The sequence below is a fragment of the Amia ocellicauda genome, chromosome 21 (genome assembly GCF_036373705.1).
Source record: "Amia ocellicauda isolate fAmiCal2 chromosome 21, fAmiCal2.hap1, whole genome shotgun sequence".
Classification (NCBI taxonomy): domain Eukaryota; kingdom Metazoa; phylum Chordata; class Actinopteri; order Amiiformes; family Amiidae; genus Amia; species Amia ocellicauda.
In genome coordinates, this window is record NC_089870.1 from 20,030,090 (window position 1) to 20,049,106 (window position 19,017).

General features: G+C 50.0%; 1 protein-coding gene and 1 long non-coding RNA gene across 3 annotated transcripts; one reads left to right on the top strand and one right to left on the bottom strand.

Moving 5' to 3' along the window:
* The first annotated feature begins 586 nt into the window (after positions 1–586).
* LOC136716968 (hypoxia-inducible factor 1-alpha) lies at positions 587–16,949 on the top strand. 2 transcript variants are annotated; one of them, XM_066694421.1, is made up of 15 exons: positions 587–908; positions 9,444–9,634; positions 10,420–10,565; positions 10,805–10,889; positions 11,369–11,481; positions 11,894–12,096; positions 12,582–12,688; positions 12,943–13,090; positions 13,183–13,415; positions 13,531–13,778; positions 13,884–13,991; positions 14,158–14,534; positions 15,161–15,269; positions 15,407–15,521; positions 15,829–16,949. In XM_066694421.1, the coding sequence occupies exons 1-15, from the start codon at positions 877–879 to the stop codon at positions 15,978–15,980; spliced, it is 2,367 nt and encodes a 788-aa protein (XP_066550518.1). In that variant the 5' UTR covers positions 587–876; the 3' UTR covers positions 15,981–16,949. The 2 variants fall into 2 exon arrangements, with proteins under 2 accessions (XP_066550518.1, XP_066550517.1); XM_066694420.1 differs by lacking the exon at positions 587–908 and having other exon boundaries at positions 9,293–9,634.
* On the bottom strand, positions 7,236–18,864 carry LOC136716973 (uncharacterized). Its single transcript, XR_010805172.1, has 2 exons — positions 18,316–18,864; positions 7,236–7,358 (listed from the first exon to the last, which is right to left on the bottom strand). It is a non-coding gene; the product is annotated as an uncharacterized LOC136716973 (long non-coding RNA).
* Positions 18,865–19,017: the final 153 nt, after the last annotated feature.

Here is a 19,017-nt window from a genome sequence, read left to right on the forward strand (position 1 = left end):
TGGGCACAGCCGGCTGTTTTAGCAACCCTGTAAAAACACATTTAAAAAGTAATTAGTGCAAAAAGCAGTGACGCGTTTCTTCAGATTGTTTAAAAGTTATTTTATTGTATACACTATGTAACAATTTTTGTTCCTGGGTAGTAAGTGTTATTTCCTAATTGCTTATGCCTCAAAAGTATAGAAAATGGCTGTTATTCCCCACAAACTTTGCTGTTGGGACCAGGACAATGATATCTTGAAATTGACCGATTTCCAATGTTCACATAAAGTCAGAAAAAAAACCCAACATCAATCCAAATTAACATGCATTTACACTGAAGTAATACACAAATGACTACAAAAGAGGAGTAGTTTTTCGAGATTTACAATTATACTATAAATCACTTTCACGAATCAGCCCCACAACACATTTAAGAAGTACTTCGTGCAAAAAGCAGAGACAAGTTTCTCCACTGTGTTATTTTATTAATTAATTTATTTACACACAATCAGATCAGCAGCGCCAGCGGATGCTACGCACGGCCTCTCGGGGGCGCGCACGTCATCGCGCCGCCCCGGTGCGCGCGCCCGGCAGGCATGTGACGCGGCGGGGGCGCGCAGGCTCACTCTCAGCGCACACGCGGACGAGCCTGGCACAGCAGCGGCCCCAGCCAGCCGGCGGAACCGACCCGGACCCGGACCCGAACCCATGCTGTGACCTCCCGAGCAGCGGAGGGGCGACCTCTTTCGCGGCACACAGACCCACAGCGCCGAAGACAAGCCGGAGAAAAGGACGTTTGTGATTGTAATCGTCTCTTCCTCGCTTCTCCCTGCGGTTGGACCCACAGAGCGTCCCGGCCTGCGAGCGCCGCGGAGCCGCCGGACCCGGTGCCAGCGATGGACACGGTGGTCGTCACGGAAAAGAAGCGGTGAGTCGGGCCGGGGTGGACCCGTGGAGCCGGGCCGTGGGCCGGAGCGGTGCCGGGCCGCACGCCGGGGTGTTGTTATCGTTGTACCTCTGGGGTCGCTCTCCGCGCCGCCATTTTGTTTGCGAGTGTTGGGCAGTGTGGGGGTCTCTCTGCGGCCGAGCAGAACCGCTCCCCGGCAGGACCGGGTGGGTTTCGGGCGGGGGTCGAGGTCCGGGCCGGGGGGGCCGGGTTTCTGTGCGTTTGTACCCGTGTCCTGTTCACCGCGGCGCGGCGAGGAGAGGAGAGGAGCCCCGTTAAGTGTCCTGAAGAGCTGCGCTGGTTGTGCGCTGTGCCGGGGGGCGAGAGATGAGGCTCGGTCCATTCGCTGGTTCCGTGTTAATGAGGCTGTGGATTTGAAACCGCTGGAGCGTGTGTTGTCAGGTTGGCTGTATTTATGTAATGACCTGCAGGATGGTTATTTGACTGTGTACGGTTGGCCCAGCGGACCCCACTCTGAGATCTTGCGTCCCAGTCGTTTGGAGAAATATCAATCAACCAATTAATCAATTAATCAATTAATCAATACCTGTGTTTTGTATGGCGCCCTTCATAGTGTAGCCACAGCGAGCTTCACACTACATACTGGTAAACAGACAACACACACAAACACACACACAACCCATAAACAATTAATAAACTAAAAACAACTAAATTACACTAAAATAATATATGTTATGCCCATAGTAGTGATATGATGAAATCTCGTTCGCGTCATGGTTTCCTGTCCTGTGCCACCTCACACCCCTGCCAATCCAGTTCCCACCGGCGCAAAACCTGCACTTACACCCCCCCAATACATCTCTTTGTGTTTGGATTGCATTTATGCAACAATTAAAACCTTTCCTTGCATTTAACTACGAATTACTGTCACTTACTTATATCAGGATTGCTTAAAACCAAGTTTCTCATCAGTTATTAATTAAAATGACTTGTGGCTTTTTATAGTAACTCCTGTTATTATATTAAACAATAACTAGAATTTGTTTACTGGACATAAGTAAAATATTGACTTGGATTTTACATTACTAGCAATTGCTACCAAATCTACTAAGAATGACTTGTAGAATAGAAGTGATTCTTAATAAACAGTGATTCATTAATCGTCCACACCAGGAAAAGTCCTTTTCACAATGAAGGTCATGTTATTATAACCTATCAAGCTAAACCCCAAAATATTCATCATTTTGATTGTAATTCAAACTGTGCAGAATATAGTTTAGTAGTAGTCAATAATAATAATAATTATTATTATTATTATGATTATTAACTCACTATTGGCCCTCTGGTCTGTGCAGTTAAGTGTAACTGTAATAAACAGTAATTACTTTTTCAAGTCTTGTTCTGTCTTGCCTTGACTGTATTTAGTTTCTCATTATTAACTTGATATTTGTATCTTTATTTGATTCCCACACAGTACACTTATTAACATGTTACTTTTCCCATAATTCACTAGCAAATGTGAGTCTCATGGGAAATTATTAATCATTATTACTATTAATTATTATTGTTGTGATGGTGCTTCCAGCTCATTAGCAAGTGCTCTATTTTGAATGAGAAGTCCCCTTATATCAGCCTATTTAAAGACAGCGGGTGGCTTGAGAATTAAGTCATCACAAATAATCAGTATTGAGGTCCTAAGTAGATCCCACCGACTGGGAATGTAAACACGGTAATTAGGTTAGTTGCTTTTCATAGAAAGTAGACGATGGGAAACACCCTGTGATCCGTGTTCCTCGAATTTCCCCCTGTGGGGTGTCTTTTATACACCCGTGTATTGTCAAAGACCGGGCTCTGGACCCGTGAGTGACACGGTCTTTCATTCCTCGATGTGATGGTCATTTTGAATACTGCATGTTGCCTGATTTATATTTAATACACATTCTGACCTTTTGTGTGAGAAACCAGTGAAAAGAAAACCTGTATTTGCCTGTATCTGTCTGTTTATACAACCCTCCCCTATTAGTAATACTTTTACTTCGTTCAAAACCACTTGTTAATATAGCAATGCAATGTTAGAGCTTATTGTTCCAGGTTACAGGAGTTGGCTCTTCTTTCCAGATGCGCCTTTGGACATTTCCTGTCAGTGCCCACAGTGCGCGCTGTGTCACGTCTGAATTGGGATTAGTGGCGCAGTATCCCTCATCACGATGTAATTGGGAGTCTTTCGGGGTTAGGGGGGTTATCTCTAGTGGGTTTCAAGAATTAGAGAAGTGAAGCATAAAAATGTAGTCAAGCCACTGTGAACCAAAATGAGCGTAGACCCCCCAAGCAGCGCCCGACTGGGTTACCCTTTACATCTCAGAAAAACATCTGAAAACTTCAAAATCACTTTGTTCTTTTGGTATTTGGAAGAATTTGTGTCTTAGTGAGAATAATATAATTGTCATACACTGAGGGAAATGTGGCGTTGTTGCATAATCTTTCGTGCATTAAGGCAGCTTTTGGTCATCTTTTGTTCTGCTTCATTGTGGGTCCGTTTTGTGGAGTAGAGAAATTAGGAGGTGCTGGTGGTAGGGACCAGAAACACCACAGGGGTTTGTGGGTTGACAGTGTTTGTGTTTTGTTTTCCTTCTCTCCCCATTTCATGCTTTCTGAGGTGCGATTTGTGTGATCGCTCACTCTTGGTCCAGACTACATCAAACCTCTGAATCGCCTTCCTAATAGCAGATTTCTGCGCAGTACTGCCGGCCGTTTTCTTTTATGATGAGAGAAAGAAGCCACTGACAGAAATAAACGAGTAAAGTAATAAAAGGCTGCGACTGAGCACCGGCCAGAAATGTGTGATTAGCAGATGGGTCAACGTTTCGATTTAAATATAGCCCTTGTTTTTGTTTCTCCAGGACACTCCTCTCGGCATAGCACTTCTATAAAGCTGCCCAGGTCTCTATCGCTCAGGGTTGGAGGTCAATTCCAGTTTTTCCAATTCCAATCCCATTTGTCATTCCCTTTTCAACAATTCCAGTAAAGCCTATTATGCCAGTGGCAAAAATAACTGGCATTTGGAACAAGTCTGAAAAGGGAAATTGGAATTGACCCCAACCTGCTTCCACCCTGAGAGACACGAGCTGTTGTCAGTCCAGACAGAGTCGGCTCTTCGGTCTGCTGTAGCTGGACTGAGGGCTGTAATCAGACTGATTCTACCACATCTGAATTCACATAGCAGTGTCTTTTAACTATCCCAGACCTGCACTCCTGTGTTTCAAAACATAAGATTAAATCATTCTTGTGTTGCTGCCATTTATATCCCTGGAGGATGAAGGATGTGTTTGTGAGTTTAGGTTTACATGCACAGACTACTTAGAATTATCATGCCTTAATGAAGACGGCCTCATTAACACTCAAAGAAATGTCATCCGGTCTTGACTGCTCAAAACTTGATTCTTGTTTCCTAATTGCTCATTTATTGACGTCACTGAGAGTTCCTGCCAGTGTGTGTGGTAATGTGGTGGGAAGGGATTTCTGGTAGATGTTTACAAGTCACATTTTTATCTGGGTGTGCAGTTGTGGCTGCCTCAGGCTAGCTGGGAGTATTGTTGGCTAGAAAGTAAAATACAAGCAAGTCTGCAGTGGCTTGACTTCATTTTGCTCACAGGAGCTTTTGTGCAGCTTTTCTGTCCACATTCTTCGTTGGCTTTAATATGTAGTCAAATTTGCTTTGATCAAGGTGCCCGAGGTGGACGATCATGCAAAACATTCAGAGCACCTGGTAGCTCGATCCAGGCGGCTGTGTTGGTGCTCGAATAAAGCAAACTGCAGGATATGTTGTGATTTTCATGCAGTAGTGTGACGTGCATTGTTTGAATCAAACTCATGAATCTGAAATGAATTTACCTCAGTTAATTAAATGGATTTTGAAGCCTTTTTCCGGAACCAGAAAAATGAACTAAGCAATGCATGGTTTTTTTTTAAATCATGATTCTTTTTCATACCAGATTAAGTTTTGGAACATTTTTTCCTAAGACAATTTCTTCAAAGCTCTGCATTTAATAAAGGTTTGAAGTGTGTCGAAAGCCAAATGATATTCAGAAGGTTGCTGTCCTTTCTTATTTTGCTGGTCTTTACATATTACATTAAAATGACTTAATCAGTCTTCATTGGATGGTTTCCACACTGCAGTGTGTCCAGCTGTGGAAGGAGCACTTTTATCAGTGCACTGAGTTTTTGAATGGAATCGGTGGAAAACCTTTTTGTGTGTCCTGTGCGACGCCGGTGCAATTGGCGTTTCTAAGCTTTGAAGACTTGTTGAATTATAGATAAGTCATCGCAGGATGTTGTATTCTCGATCACATTGCCGTGCGGCGGCACCCACAAGCCTGCGCCGCGGTTGAAGGGTCAGCTGGGCGATATCCTGCAGATTAATTGCGTGTCCCCTGCAGAATGCCTGTAAAAATGTGTGTTTGTTTTGCCATTGATAGTCCAGGCTCTACTGAAATTAGAATTTAAATGACAAGGGAATTGCAAAAGAAAAGACTGGAATTGACCTCCCCTTCCTGCTGTGTAACCAAAGGACTCAGTGAACCTTAATAACTATTTTCATTCTGATGTGTCAGGGTTAAATGATGTAACACTTATAATGGATGTCGGACGTTTCTGTGCATTAGTTCTAGTGAATGTAGAAGTTAGATAGTGAGCTATATTTGGATGCCTTGGCATCTGAAAATATCCCTGTGATCCTGGAAAAGGTAGTGAATTAAGATCAATAAAGAATGTCAGGGACTGAGAAATATTCCACTCCTGATCTCTGCTTGATGAAGCCGTCCAAATTGTGAGTGTTGGCTGAAGGTCTCCAGTGTGTGCTCCCCCGATACTACAGCACTAATGATGATAATAAAGATGATAGCGTGGGCTGAGAGAGGTCGCATACAAATGTGTGCAAGATCTTTTTTTTTTTACCCCTCTGGCGCCATCCTGCCTCATATTCCCCCCCCCCCGCTCAGCAGCCTTAAGTAGGGGAGAGGCGGTGATCTTGTCTTTAGGAACTCATGGAGATAAACTTCTGTCAGAGGAGCACTTTTCAAACCTGCCCTCCAGGCTTCAGTGTTTGTGTGTCGAGGGATTTGGGCATCAACAAAATGTTTGGTCTGAAGAGATTTGTTTGGTTTATAATGCAAACCAGAAAGGGCTCCTGTTTCAGCCAGACCCAGCAAATTGAACATGAGATTGTTTTATTGTGATTGGAATAGGGATCTTAACACGCAAACAAATATCAGGGTGTGGGAACAGGCTTAAAATGGACATTTAGGATCGCACTTCCAAAGGTCTCTTCACAGCGCAGCACTCTACTGGGGCTAATGGAGAGCTCTGTTCTCCTAATCTATATTTGTTTAAATTCAGACTCTGTTGGAGGATGAATCCTGTCCAGAATAGTTTGTATGATAAAGGATAAGTCAGTGTATGGGCCATTGACCTGTTTTAGGACTTTTGAGCTCATCCTACCCTCTGTGGTTCTTCCCCCTCCTCCACCTCGCTTTGTGGCAAATCATAACCCCTTCCTTTCACCTTTGTAAAGCACTTTCTCCAACTTTCTGCTTACTTCCTGGGATTCTTAGAAAATAGTCTACAGTCCTCAATGTGTGATGTTTGGTGTTACTATGTTTTAAGGAAGTTCGACTGATGCATCAGCTTGCTCAGAATTTTGTGAAATAATTTAAGGAAGAAAGCGTTTAGTGGGGCATACTTACATATAGCTTATAATCGCTACAGCCTTAAAGCGGTGCGGGGAACTGGTAATCTATACATGCTAAGCTGTTTAATTACACGTGTTCGGGCAGAGAGAGAACTGCGTGTGTCTCGGGAGGCTATGAATTTCAAGCTAGCTTTAAAGGTTTGGATTCAGGCTCGAACACTATGCAAGGCCTCACTCTGTTTACAGATGCACTGACATGTGCCACCAGCAGAGCACAGCTGCAGAGTTACAGGGCCCCCGTGGGTCTCTGTGTACTTTGGTGCAGGACCTGCAGTTCAATGATAACCTAATAGAGGAGAGAAAAGTTCAGATCAAGCAAGGCACTGGGTGTGTGCTCAGACTGTAGATTCCCCTTGTGCAAGGAAGTGGCTGTCCTATTGTAAATTACAAACTAATAAATTATGCACACAATGAGTCACAAAACATTTACAGTTTTGAGCAAACCTGGTCCACTGTTTCAAAGATTTATTCCCAAAAACATTGTAGGCAAAGATTGCGTCTCCATTTTCTTAAAAAACAAACCCTTATACAGAGAACTTTATTCATGTATCATCTTCTCAGGTAGAACTTTCTTCAGTATGCTTATATTTTGTAAGAATAAAGTCTGTTTTTTTAGTTTTTTTTTTTCCTTTTCTGAACCAATTCCTCCGCCTTCTGTCAGTTTTCGGTGTCTGCACAGTTCTTTCCACCCAGGAGCATTAAAATACCCCTGGTGCTGACTTCACCTTGGGAAAAAGATCGGGAATTAAATAATGATCCATGGGAATTAAATGTGATCCCTGTCTCATTCAGTAAGATGGCTTTCCATCCTGAATGGCTCAGTAAAAGTACAGTCTTCCATTAAGTCAGAGAGGGGAAGTCTGGCTGTATTGTGCTTAATGGAGTCCTTGAATGGTTGAGAGTAGGCTTCGGTGACATATTTTTCCTGGGACAATCCCAACTATCCTTGTGAAAGAGCTAAATTCCTTCTGGAATTCTCCGTTTCTGGCGACGCTGGTTTTTGGCTCTAAGCTACAGAGTCCGAAATGAGAGAGAGAGAGAGAGAGAGAGAGAGAGAGAGAAAAAAAAAAGTGGGGAAAGAAAATCCTGTTTTTTTTCCTGAGGAGGGCCGGTCCCAGAAACCAGTGGTTCGGGGGCCTGACCATTAGTCCTGCTGCACACTTGAGCTGGCGCCGGTGTGGACAGCAGGCTCTTAATGATGTGCAGGAACAGTGCACATCTGCCCCAACACAGACGCACAGTGAGAGACTGAGAGGTGTGAGAGAGGTGGCAATGGAGGTGTTGTTCCTGAGAAGTAGTACACCTTGTTAGCAGGAGGCCATGCTGTGACCAAACTATGTCTTATTGCACCTCTGCAGCAGCGGTGTCTGCAAGCTTCCTACCTACACCCTGGTGTAACTAGACGTGAAAGCTGTGACACAGAGGGGTGACAATGGACGGGGTCTTATTCCCAGTCGTATCTACCGGGTGGATTTATATACTGCCATATGGTGACTACATTACACTTTGTAGGTAATGTGTAGCTCTGAATTTGCCTAGAGCGGGAGTCCTTGCCCGGTCTGCCATTCACAACACACTGAAATGCAGTTCAGCTATGGTGAAGCTTGTTTAACAACGGGATGGAGTGCCTGTATCCACCATTATCGGCATGTTAGCATTTCTGTGTTGAGCGAGAGATTGGAGTGAGAGGATTTATGTGCAGTTTGCTTTTGCTGAAGGTTAACTTGATCTACCAGCAGAGGATAGAGAATAAGGAGGCTGCTAGGGGTATAGTAAGTGTGCTCTCTGTAGTGTTGTGAACAGGGTACCAGGCTGAGAGATGTAATCAAATAACAAGTCTGAATGGCAAGCTTGGCCAATCTATCTTCTGGGTTAATGAAGATCGAGCATGGAGCAAGCGGGCCAGCTTGGGTGTTTTTGTTTTAAACCGTGTATTTTGAGACGTGTCTGAACACAGTTTGGCTGCAGGAGGAAAGGAAATGGTGGATAGTTTGAACAGCACAGAAATGGAAATTAAAAAAAACAAAACCCACTAAATAAAACTTGCTTCAGGACTTATTTGGTTACAATTTAGAGGAAGCAGCCGCTCATAGCTTCCCGTTTGTCACCAGTTTGGCCAGCACAAGGTTATGGGCTGGTAATAGTTGCTCGGCTGTAACTGAATGCGTTTCTCTGGACGACGTGGGTGTGATTTGAGTCGGAGAAACAAAAACAAGTCTTCAGTTTATTAGCACTGGCTCAGGATAAAGCCTGTCTTTCTTAATATTGACGTCCATTTTAAGAGTTGCGCCATTCAGTTCTCATTTCAGTCCTCTGCCAGATTATCTGTGTTTAGATGCAACATCCTTTGTTAACCAGTCTGGCAGCGTACTGAGAAATGTGTTGCTTAGCCCTACAGAGAATGTGTGAGTAAGAGTTACTATCGAGAGGCGCATGGTTTTGGCTGCGATCCAGGAGCAGAACTAAAACAGTGTGTGTCAGAGCCGAGCCCTTAGGAGCGTCCAATCACAGCGAGCTTTTGCCCCCCACACACACACTTGGTCCCCAGCCAATGGTAGCAGAGGCCACAGAGTTAATGCAAATGAGCAGCTGATGCGTCAAAAGGAAGGGGATGGGGAGGGAGTGTCTTTGGTAAATCACTTTAGGCTCTCGATGAGTCAAACGCTGTGCAGAAACACACACAACACTGCCTGACTGACTGATTGACTACCAGCCTGCTCCCGCACCGCACAGCCAGGGATGCACACTCCATCCCAGTCTGTGTCCCTGCACCCCGACTACGGCCCTAACCCCACTCCCGATCCCTGCAGGGTCAGCTCGGAGCGCAGGAAAGAGAAGTCCCGGGACGCGGCACGATGCCGGCGCAGCAAGGAGTCGGAGGTGTTCTACGAGCTGGCGCACCAGCTGCCTCTGCCGCACAACGTCACCTCGCACCTGGACAAGGCCTCCATCATGAGACTGACTATCAGCTACCTGCGCATGAGGAAGCTGCTCGGCTCAGGTGAGTCCACTGGGAGGGGGAGAGGATGAGGGATTTAACAAACACAAACATACACGCCAACTCACACTCATTTCATCAGGTTGTGTAACACAATTCTCTGCTTAGAAAAGCTGAATTCGTCAGTAAAATCGGTGCTGACATTCTGGCCTGTTATCGTTTTCCTCCCCCACTTTAAAAGTGTCGGGGTACCTTCCCTCTTTAAGCACTGAAGCTCAGTTGTCTCCTAATTGGATGGGATCAGGAGATTAAACGAGCCTCATGCAGCGCCATCAATAACAAACACCCCTCTCCCTCCTCGCAGATCACGCAGGTTGGGTTTTAATTCTGTGTAAGGCTCACGTGACACGCAAGTTGACATGGCCGAGCCGCGGCAGTGACGGCGGCGGTGTCCCGGGGGGTGGGCGCCGCGATGTGACAGTTCGGTGCGGCCTGTTTACAGGGCAGCCGAGGACAGCTTACTGGCAGTGTTACGTAAGGCTGGCAGGCGGGAAATCCTGGGTCCAGCAAGCGTTAAGAATTTGCTTACAGGACCTGCGATACGCGTGTTAGTGATTTCACATGAACGGTGCAGCACAGAAAGAGCCAGGAAGAAACTAACACCCCCCTCTCCAGTGAGCAGGAAACCGCTCAGTGTGAAGACATAATGACAGCCCCCCGCTGCCCTCCACTTTAGTTTTGAGTGAGCTGCTTGGATAGAGCCGATATTAAATCCACACACACACACACACACTCTCTCTCTCTCTCTCACGGTGTTGTGAACAGCTGCGTGTCTCTCTCTCACTCAGATGACCTGGAGGAGGAGCCCGAATTGGATTCCCAGCTGAATGGCTTCTATCTCAAGGCCCTGGACGGGTTCCTCCTGGTGCTGTCGGAGGACGGAGACATGATCTATCTCTCCGAGAACGTCAACAAGAGCATGGGCCTCACCCAGGTACACAGGAAGTGAAACTGATCATCTAGAGAGAGAGATGCACATGTATGTATTAATAATAACAGTAGTAGTAGTACAGGCTACAGGAGTGTTTTCAGAGGAGCATTGTATACTTGTTATTAACCTGCTCAAGAAGTATGAATGTTTCAACACCGCCTAGATAATGTGGTGCAGTGTTTTTGTTGTGGTATTGTGTAGCCAGCTCCTTTCCTAAGTTCTCGCCCTCTACCCTGTGACAGTTTGACCTGACCGGCCACAGCATATTCGACTTCACGCACCCCTGTGACCACGAGGAGATGCGCGAGATGCTCACACACAGGACGGGTGAGTGACCGACGCACCGCATGTATCGAGCTTCGCCCTGTACGTTATCCTGGTGAAATGGCTGCTAACCGTCCCCGCACTGTGCGCGAGAGACCAGACGGGACTTGGCATCCACCCTTCTCAGGGAGTAATCCGTCTCCGGGACAGTGTTTGTGCCGGGCCTTTTCGCTAGTCTAAACACATTAGCAGAGCTGCAGAGAGGGCTTTATCGCTGCTTTTGTTCATTGTAATCGCAGCGGACACCGCGCCGATCCATTTCCCCCCCTTTGTCATGGCAGCCGTGTGATCTTTGGAGACGGATTTGTGTCAGTCGCTCTCTTAATAATACGACTGCCTGTTATCTAGAAGGCCAAAATAAAGGGAATGAGCTGACCTAGCTTGAGACACAGACACCACACACCCTCGCACAGACAAGCGCACGCTTGGATGCGACTCCGAGGGTGTTAATGGCAGTTTCCCCCCCTCTCTCGTCCCGCCAGGACCTTCAAAGAAGGCGAAGGAGCAGAGTACGGAGCGGGGCTTCTTCCTGCGCATGAAGTGCACCCTGACCAGCCGGGGCCGCACGGTCAACATCAAGTCAGCCACCTGGAAGGCAAGTGTCCGCTCGGCCTAAACGGGAACTGGGTTCGAGCGTGGGGACTGTACGCGTGTCGGGGGCTCTGGATTGCGTCCGTGGGGTCACAGATGGAGGAGAACGGGCGAAGCACCACGGAGAACCTGGTGTTCAGTCATGGGTGCAGAAGGCATTGAAACGGCCACTTCCACAGCCGGAGCCCAGAGGGTCTAGCTCACTGAGCCACTAAAAGGACCATCCTCTCCTCCATCTCTTCGCTCCTTTATACAGTCAATAAAGAATGTTCTATTTAGGTTCTTCGTCTGAAAGAAAAAAGGATGCTACTCTGGCCAGCTGTAAAAAGATGTCTCTCCCCCTCCGTGCTTGAGGCGTGTGTGTGTGTGTGCGTGGCAGCCCTCTGACATGTCCCTGTCTCTGCCCACCTTCCCAGGTGCTGCACTGCACGGGACACGTGCGCATCCACGAGAGCGAGGACGCCCAGAACGACTGCGGCTACAAGGAGCCCCCCATGACCTACCTGGTGGTGATCTGCGAGCCCATCCCCCACCCCTCCAACATCGAGGTGCCCCTGGACAGCAAGACCTTCCTCAGCCGTCACAGCCTGGACATGAAATTCTCCTACTGCGACGAGAGGTGAGGCCTGGTCCCGGGATTCGTACGCGCTGAGCCCCGGTTCTGTATTGATGGAGGGGGGTGTATTTAATTAACAAATCGGCGGGGCGGTGATGAGCGGGGAGACTCAAATGAGGTCCGTTCATCATGAGCTCCTGTGAAGGTCACTCGGGTTCACACAGACCCACAGAGGGCCAAAGCTTGTGTAGTGTCACCCGATATCCTGGCTTCCTGAGGAGCCGTCTGTAGAAAAAGCCACTAGACTGTTTCTAGACTGTTCCACTGTTCCTTGGCCAAGATTAGGCCAACGTGTCCCCCTAGCGGCCAAAATGTACCATTACAGCATACAGGCTGTTCCTGTCAGGGTTCCTCCTCGATTAAAAACGATCATCTCTAGGAATTAGAATAAATGGGTCTGAAGAGATTGATAAAATATATATATTTCCAGGACACAGACTTGATAACTTTACCTTTAGTGTGTGTGCTAACGGACCTCTCTGCTCCAGGATCACGGAGCTGATGGGCTACCAGCCTGAGGACCTGCTGGGCCGCTCTGTGTATGAGTACTACCACGCCCTGGACTCGGACCACCTCACCAAGACGCACCACGACCGTAAGCATCACCCGCTCCCAACCGCGCCGGTGTCTGTACTAATCTGTTCCGGGGTCAGCAGTTCTGGAATCTGGTCCGGTTCTGTGACTCTGCTTTGTCCCTCAGGCCCCATCAGAGTCCCTCAGAACTTCTCTCTGCACTCTTTGTTGACCTGTCAGTCTTACCTGCTTTAATCGTGATGACCGCAGTGGAGCTCCTGGGCTCCAGTTTTCCAGCTCTGACGTCTCGCCTTGTTGCTCACCCTCCTCCCACAGTGTTTGCGAAGGGCCAGGCCACCACGGGTCAGTACCGCATGCTGGCCAAGAAGGGCGGCTTCGTGTGGGTGGAGACACAGGCCACCGTCATCTACAACACCAAGAACTCGCAGCCGCAGTGCATCGTGTGCGTCAACTACGTGCTGAGGTCAGTGTGGGCCGAGCTGTGCGTGTCCGGATGTGCGCTGCTTTGCCGTGTGTGTCCGTGTGTGTAACGGCGCTGTGCATCTCTGTCCTCAGTGGGGTGGTGGAGGAGGAGCTGGTGTTGTCCCTGCGCCAGACGGAGGACGTGCTGAAGCCTGCCAAGACCCCCGAGACCCCTGAGGTCGACATGACCGGCATCTTCACCGAGCTGGAGGAGCCCAAGAGCCCCGAGAGCCTGTTCGACCAGCTGAAGGGGAAGCCTGAGGAGCTGACTGTGTTGGCCCCCGCGGCTGGAGACACCATCATCTCCCTGGACTTCAGCAGCTCAGGTGGGCTATCTTCAGCGGGCCGTACCCCCGGCCTCCTGTCTCGTCTCTGTGCCTTGAAGCGCTCGCCCTAGACCCCCGCCCAGCGTCCTGACCCGCTGTGCTTTCTGTCCCTCAGACTCCGAGGTCCAGTCCCTGGAGGAGGTGCCCCTGTACAACGACGTCATGCTCCCAGGCTCCAGCGAGAAGATGCCGCTGTCCCCGCTGCCCCCCAGCGAGCCAGCGCAGCCCCTGAGCAATGGCCTGGACCCCGTGCTCAATGTGGGTGGCGTCAAGATGGAGCCCAGCGTCGAGCCCCTGGAGTTCCCCTTCAGCCTGCCCCACGGCCGGGACTCCGACCCTGGCACCAGCCAGAGCTCCCCCGAGGTGAGCCGCCCCCCCGCCGCCTCAGTGTCCATCTCCAGTAGGTTATTCGTTCACCCCAGTTGTCAGACTCAGGCCCCTGAACTCCCCCATGTCCTGTCTCTGCAGCCCAGCAGCCCTGATTACTGCTTCCAGGTTGACTCCGAGTTCAAACTGGACCTAGTGGAGAAGCTGTTTGCCATCGACACTCAGGCCAAGACCCCCTTCACCTCACAGGTAACCCTTATTTGCTTAATTGAATAAGTTAATTGATCAAGAACTTACATGTGTTCCCAGTCTTTTTAAATTAGCGCTTTACCAAATTTACTGGATAAGGGCTCCCTAGGGCCGTGTTGGGGCCCCACTGACTCAAACCCCCCTGCTCTCCTCCTCTCTGCCCCAGGCGATGGATGACCTGGACCTGGAGATGCTCGCTCCCTACATCCCGATGGACGACGACTTCCAGCTGCGCACCCTGGACCAGCTGCCCCCCATGGAGCCGCTCTCCGCTGCCCCCTCCGTGGCCTCCAGCGCGGGCAGCCTGTTCCAGCCGCTCCCGAGCAGCGCCGACCTGGCGGCCCGGATGGACTCGCTCGTGGTCGCGGCAGTGAAGGAGGAGAAGCCGCTGGGCTGCACAGCGTCGCCCCTCCACCTGGCCCAACAGGTCCGCAGCGCGCTCAACTCCCCCTTCGGCGGCGGCCGCCTCGCCCCCCTGGCCCCTGCCGCCGCACAGAGCGGCCAGGAGCAGCTCGAGGGCCCCCGCAGCGCCACCCCGCTCAGGTGAGGACCGGCAGCTGTCTGGGCCCAGCGGTCCAAATGAAGTCTTGAGTTTTCAGTGCTTTCCTATAGTAGAACAACTTTAATTCCAGTTTTAAACTGGACGTTCCTAGAAGAGTTCTGACATTGCGTGACACGGATTCTCTCCTACAAACTATAACGTTCAGTCACTTCAAAACAGGCTCAGGCAGACCAGCCCGGAGGCGCTGTATCGCGGTGAACGCCCTGTAAACACGCCGAGCGGAAGCGTGTCAGTGGGGGCCGAGCCGCGGTTCACAGAGAGAATGTCAGCGATTTTCTCTCTTGTACATTCCAAGTAGTAGGACTTTAAAATGGCATAACTTTGTGAGGAAAGCACATATCTTAACAAGCTGTAATCCAGCTCTGATCAAATCTCGTTCTGACGCTGGTTTTTGCGGCGGAGGGTCACGGCTGAGCTCTTCAGTTACTTCTGCTTTTTGTGTTGTTTTGATGCTGGAGACTGCGGTTCAAAATGTAACCCGCGTGCAGCTGCAGTACACGCTGCATTGGCTGACGTGAGCAGGCGTGTTGCCGTGCTGCAGCAGACAAACACGCCACGGTCTAAAAGAGAGCCGGAACCCCCCAGTAAACCCCACTCCCCCCCCCAGGGCCCATGCGCTGGATGCGGACCTGTCTCTGAAGATGCTGGCGCTTCAGAACGCTCAGCGCAAGAGGAAGCTGGTGGCTGACGCGGCCCGGGCCCAGGCTGTCGGACTGGTGAGTGGACCGCCATCGTAGCCTGCCATAGACACCGTCCATCGGGCTCCTGGGGGGACGCATGACGCACCCCCGCAGTCCTTACACGGACGGGGGCTCCACATACCAACACGTGCTGAACTCCGCTCTTATTACAGGGCACCCTGCTCCACGAGGTGGGAGACCCCGCAGGCAGCAGCAAGAGAGCCAAAGTCCTGGAGGCCAACAGCCAAGAGGGCCTGACACACAAGACAATCCTCCTCCTGCCCACAGGTCAGTGCTTGGGAGTGTTCTCTCCTGCCCAACACACACACGCGTGTACACACACACACACACACACACACACACACCTGCCCAATACTTTGCCACTGTGATCTAGACTCCAAACTGTGCTCCATGATTACATGCAGAGAATGCTGGCCAACGGAATGAACGTGTTCCGCTCTGAAGATTCCGAATGAACGGTTTACATGTCCACTAACATAAATCGGTCCCTTAGCGGTGTTCGTATACACGTACGATGGATGTAATGGAATCTTTTTTGGACCTTGACCTTCCTCTCTCTCTCTCCCCCCCACAGACCTGGCCAGCCGCCTGCTCGCCTGCTCCTTCGGCACGGACGGCCTGCCCCAGCTGACGCGCTACGACTGCGAGGTGAACGCGCCCGTGCAGGGCAAGCAGCACCTCCTGCAGGGCGAGGAGCTCCTGAGGGCGCTGGACCAGGTCAACTGAGCGCCCCCCCCTGCCGGACGCCGCAGCCGCCCCGAAACCCGCTCCTCCTATTTATATTTTCTATCTCCCGTCATCTTGCAAATCCGGCTCCCCGGTCGGGACGTCCTCGATCCCGACCTGTCCCTTTATTTATAGCGCAGATCGGACGGAAACGGGACGTCCTGCTCCTCTCCCGGTAGAAGATTTAATCTGTCCCGCCCCCCCGCCCGGTCCCAGTGCTTCGCCAGCGGTAGCATTGTAGCTACAGCCGCACAATAATATATTTTCTTAAGAATCTACCAGCAGTTCATGCAATATATTCAGCATTTTTAAACTACTTTTAAACGAAAGATTGAACAATTTATTTTTCTCTTCAGTTTTTCCTATGTAGTCGGTACCGTATACATGCCTGAAAATGCATCCGTCACCTCCCGTCTGTCCCGGTTTGTGTGACGGCAACACAATTCAGAGCTGAGGGCTGAATGAGGACTCGGGGTTGTGTTTGTAGGGTGTCGTAACTTGTGTTGCGCACTAAACACACACACACGTCACATGCCCACAGTGACATTGAGGAACATGTAAAGTTACTGTAAGAACCACAGATCAGCCCTCCTTGGTCCTACACTCACTCGCGTTGTGGGCTTTTCAACACGGGGAAGTTGGTGACAGAGATGTATAGTATAATTATGATATAGATTTTTATATTTTTAGTAGTCACTTTTTTCCGCCAGCTCAAGTGCATCCTCACAGTAGACGCAGTCGGACTCCGTGCTTCGACGACAGCCCAGCGGACGGCCGGAGTGCCGTAGATCAATCATGCCAGCCCTACGTCCGCCGAGCTACTCCCTGACCGTCTCCGTGCCCCTCGTGGATGTTCTCCGTGCGTCCCTGTCCTGTCTGTAACCCTCTTAATCCACCGCCGCTGTCGGGTTTGTTCTAACACTAAATGTATCCTTTCATCACATCAATAAACAAGCAATGTGGACCAGGCTCTGTGGGAGTGTCGTTCCTGGGGTGGGGGGTCCGGAGAGATCGGGATCTTTAAAAGGGGGCGCTCTGTTCGCCTAGGCCATGGGGAGGCAGAGATGAGCCAACCTGGTTTGAAAAGGGTCCCGACTTGCTGAGCTGCATGCAAGACACAGAACAGCTCGGCTCTACGGAGAAGTCAAAGTGTGTGTGTGTATTTGTATATCAGTCATAACATTATGACCACCTGCCTAATATTGTGTAGGTCCCCCTTTTGCCGCCACAACAGCCCTGACCCCTCGAGGCATGGACTGCACTAGACCTCTGAAGGTGTGCTGTGGTATCTGGCACCAAGACGTCAGCAGCAGATCCTTTAAGTCCTGTAAGTTGTGAGGTGGGGCCTCCATGGATCGGACTTGTTTGTCCAGCACATCCCACAGATGCTCGATTGGATTGAGATCTGGGGACTTTGGAGGCCAAGTCAACACCTTGAACTCGTGATTCATCAGACCAGGCCACCTTCTTCCATTGCTCCGTGGTCCAGTTCTGATGCTCACGTGTCCATTGTAGGCGCTTTCGGCAGTGAACAGGGGTCAGCATGGGCACCCAGACTGTTCTGCGGCGACGCAGCCCCATACGCAACAAACTGCGACGCACTGTGTGTTCTGACAACTTTGTATCAACTTTGAGGACAAAATGTTCACTTGCTGCCTAATATATCCCACCCACTGACAGGTGCCATGATAACGAGATTATCAGTGTCATTCACTTCATGTTATGGCTGATCGGTGTATATTCTTATTATAATTATACCTAGCATGGATAAAGGTGCCATTTAGATGACTAGGATTGTGTGGGATGGGTGGGAAAGCATGCCAACTCCTCAGCTCTCACACAGGCTTATTAAAACACATGTACTTAAATCCCTTCACCCCCTCTGTCAGAATATGAAGTGATGTAAACGCACAGCACAAAGCACTTCAAAGCCTCTTGTTAGCGGTTACGAGTGAGAAATCCCTGGGTCTCGCAATACAAACCGCATTTCCCGGCGTCTGATCAGACTCTCACTCCGGGCTCAGAGGACGTGCATGAGGAAGACTACGCTGTGGCCGGGAAGGGAGAGCTCGCTTCCAGCCCGTTTCCTGCAGCCCCGCACGGCGCTGTGCGGTTACACGACCCCGCACCGGCCCTCCTCTCCGTGCAGTAACTGGCACAGCAGCCCCGCTGACGGACGCACAAGGAGCATCTGTCTTCTGCACCCTTTGTTTTTAGACAAGACAACCGACTTTGCCCATTGCGACTCACCCACCAAAAACTACAATTACAATACTGCGAAACGTTTGATTCATACATAATATTAACAAGAATAGCAACACTGTGCAGTACTCACTGAATGTGCCGCAGGACTGACTTCTGTTTCCCGAGCATGAATAACACTCTCTCCATAGACGCATGTTTAAAGAGCCAGATCTGTAAGCTAATGGAGGCTGTGGCGTCTCCTGTCCCCGTGTTTCCAATCGCATCCTTGCCGAGCAGCCTCTTCAGCGGCGTCCTTCCCTGCCGGCGTCCGGAGCGGCACTGTGGGGCAGCCGGCGCAGTCCGGAGCGCCGCTTCCTCCCGCACTCAGTACGTGCCGCCCCGCATGGCAGTGCGACAGGCAGCCGAGGGACACGGGCTCAAAGAGCGGTGCGAGTCCTGCACGACAGAGGTGCGGATAACTACGTGTTCACACGCATGTAGAAATGGCGCACACACGCAGTCACCTCATTAACAACTGCGCAAACACGCACCAGGGATCGATTAGGAGAGGACCTTGAACGCACAAAAATGCATGGCTGTGAAAAGAGGAGTACCACTGGAGCTAAGCTGCGATGCAATGAAACAGTGAACCCAAGCAAACCGCAGTATGTGCACAATAACTGCCAGCATGTGCTGTGCGTCGCTCCCCCCATCCCCGCACCGTTTAATACGAGCCACAGACCAATGCATATATACGAGCTTGAGCTGCGGGGAAACGAGGGGAAAAGCTGCTCCTTTTGTTGACTTCCTCAGCATTGTTCTGTCTGCTGCTTTAAAACACGTTTCTTTAATG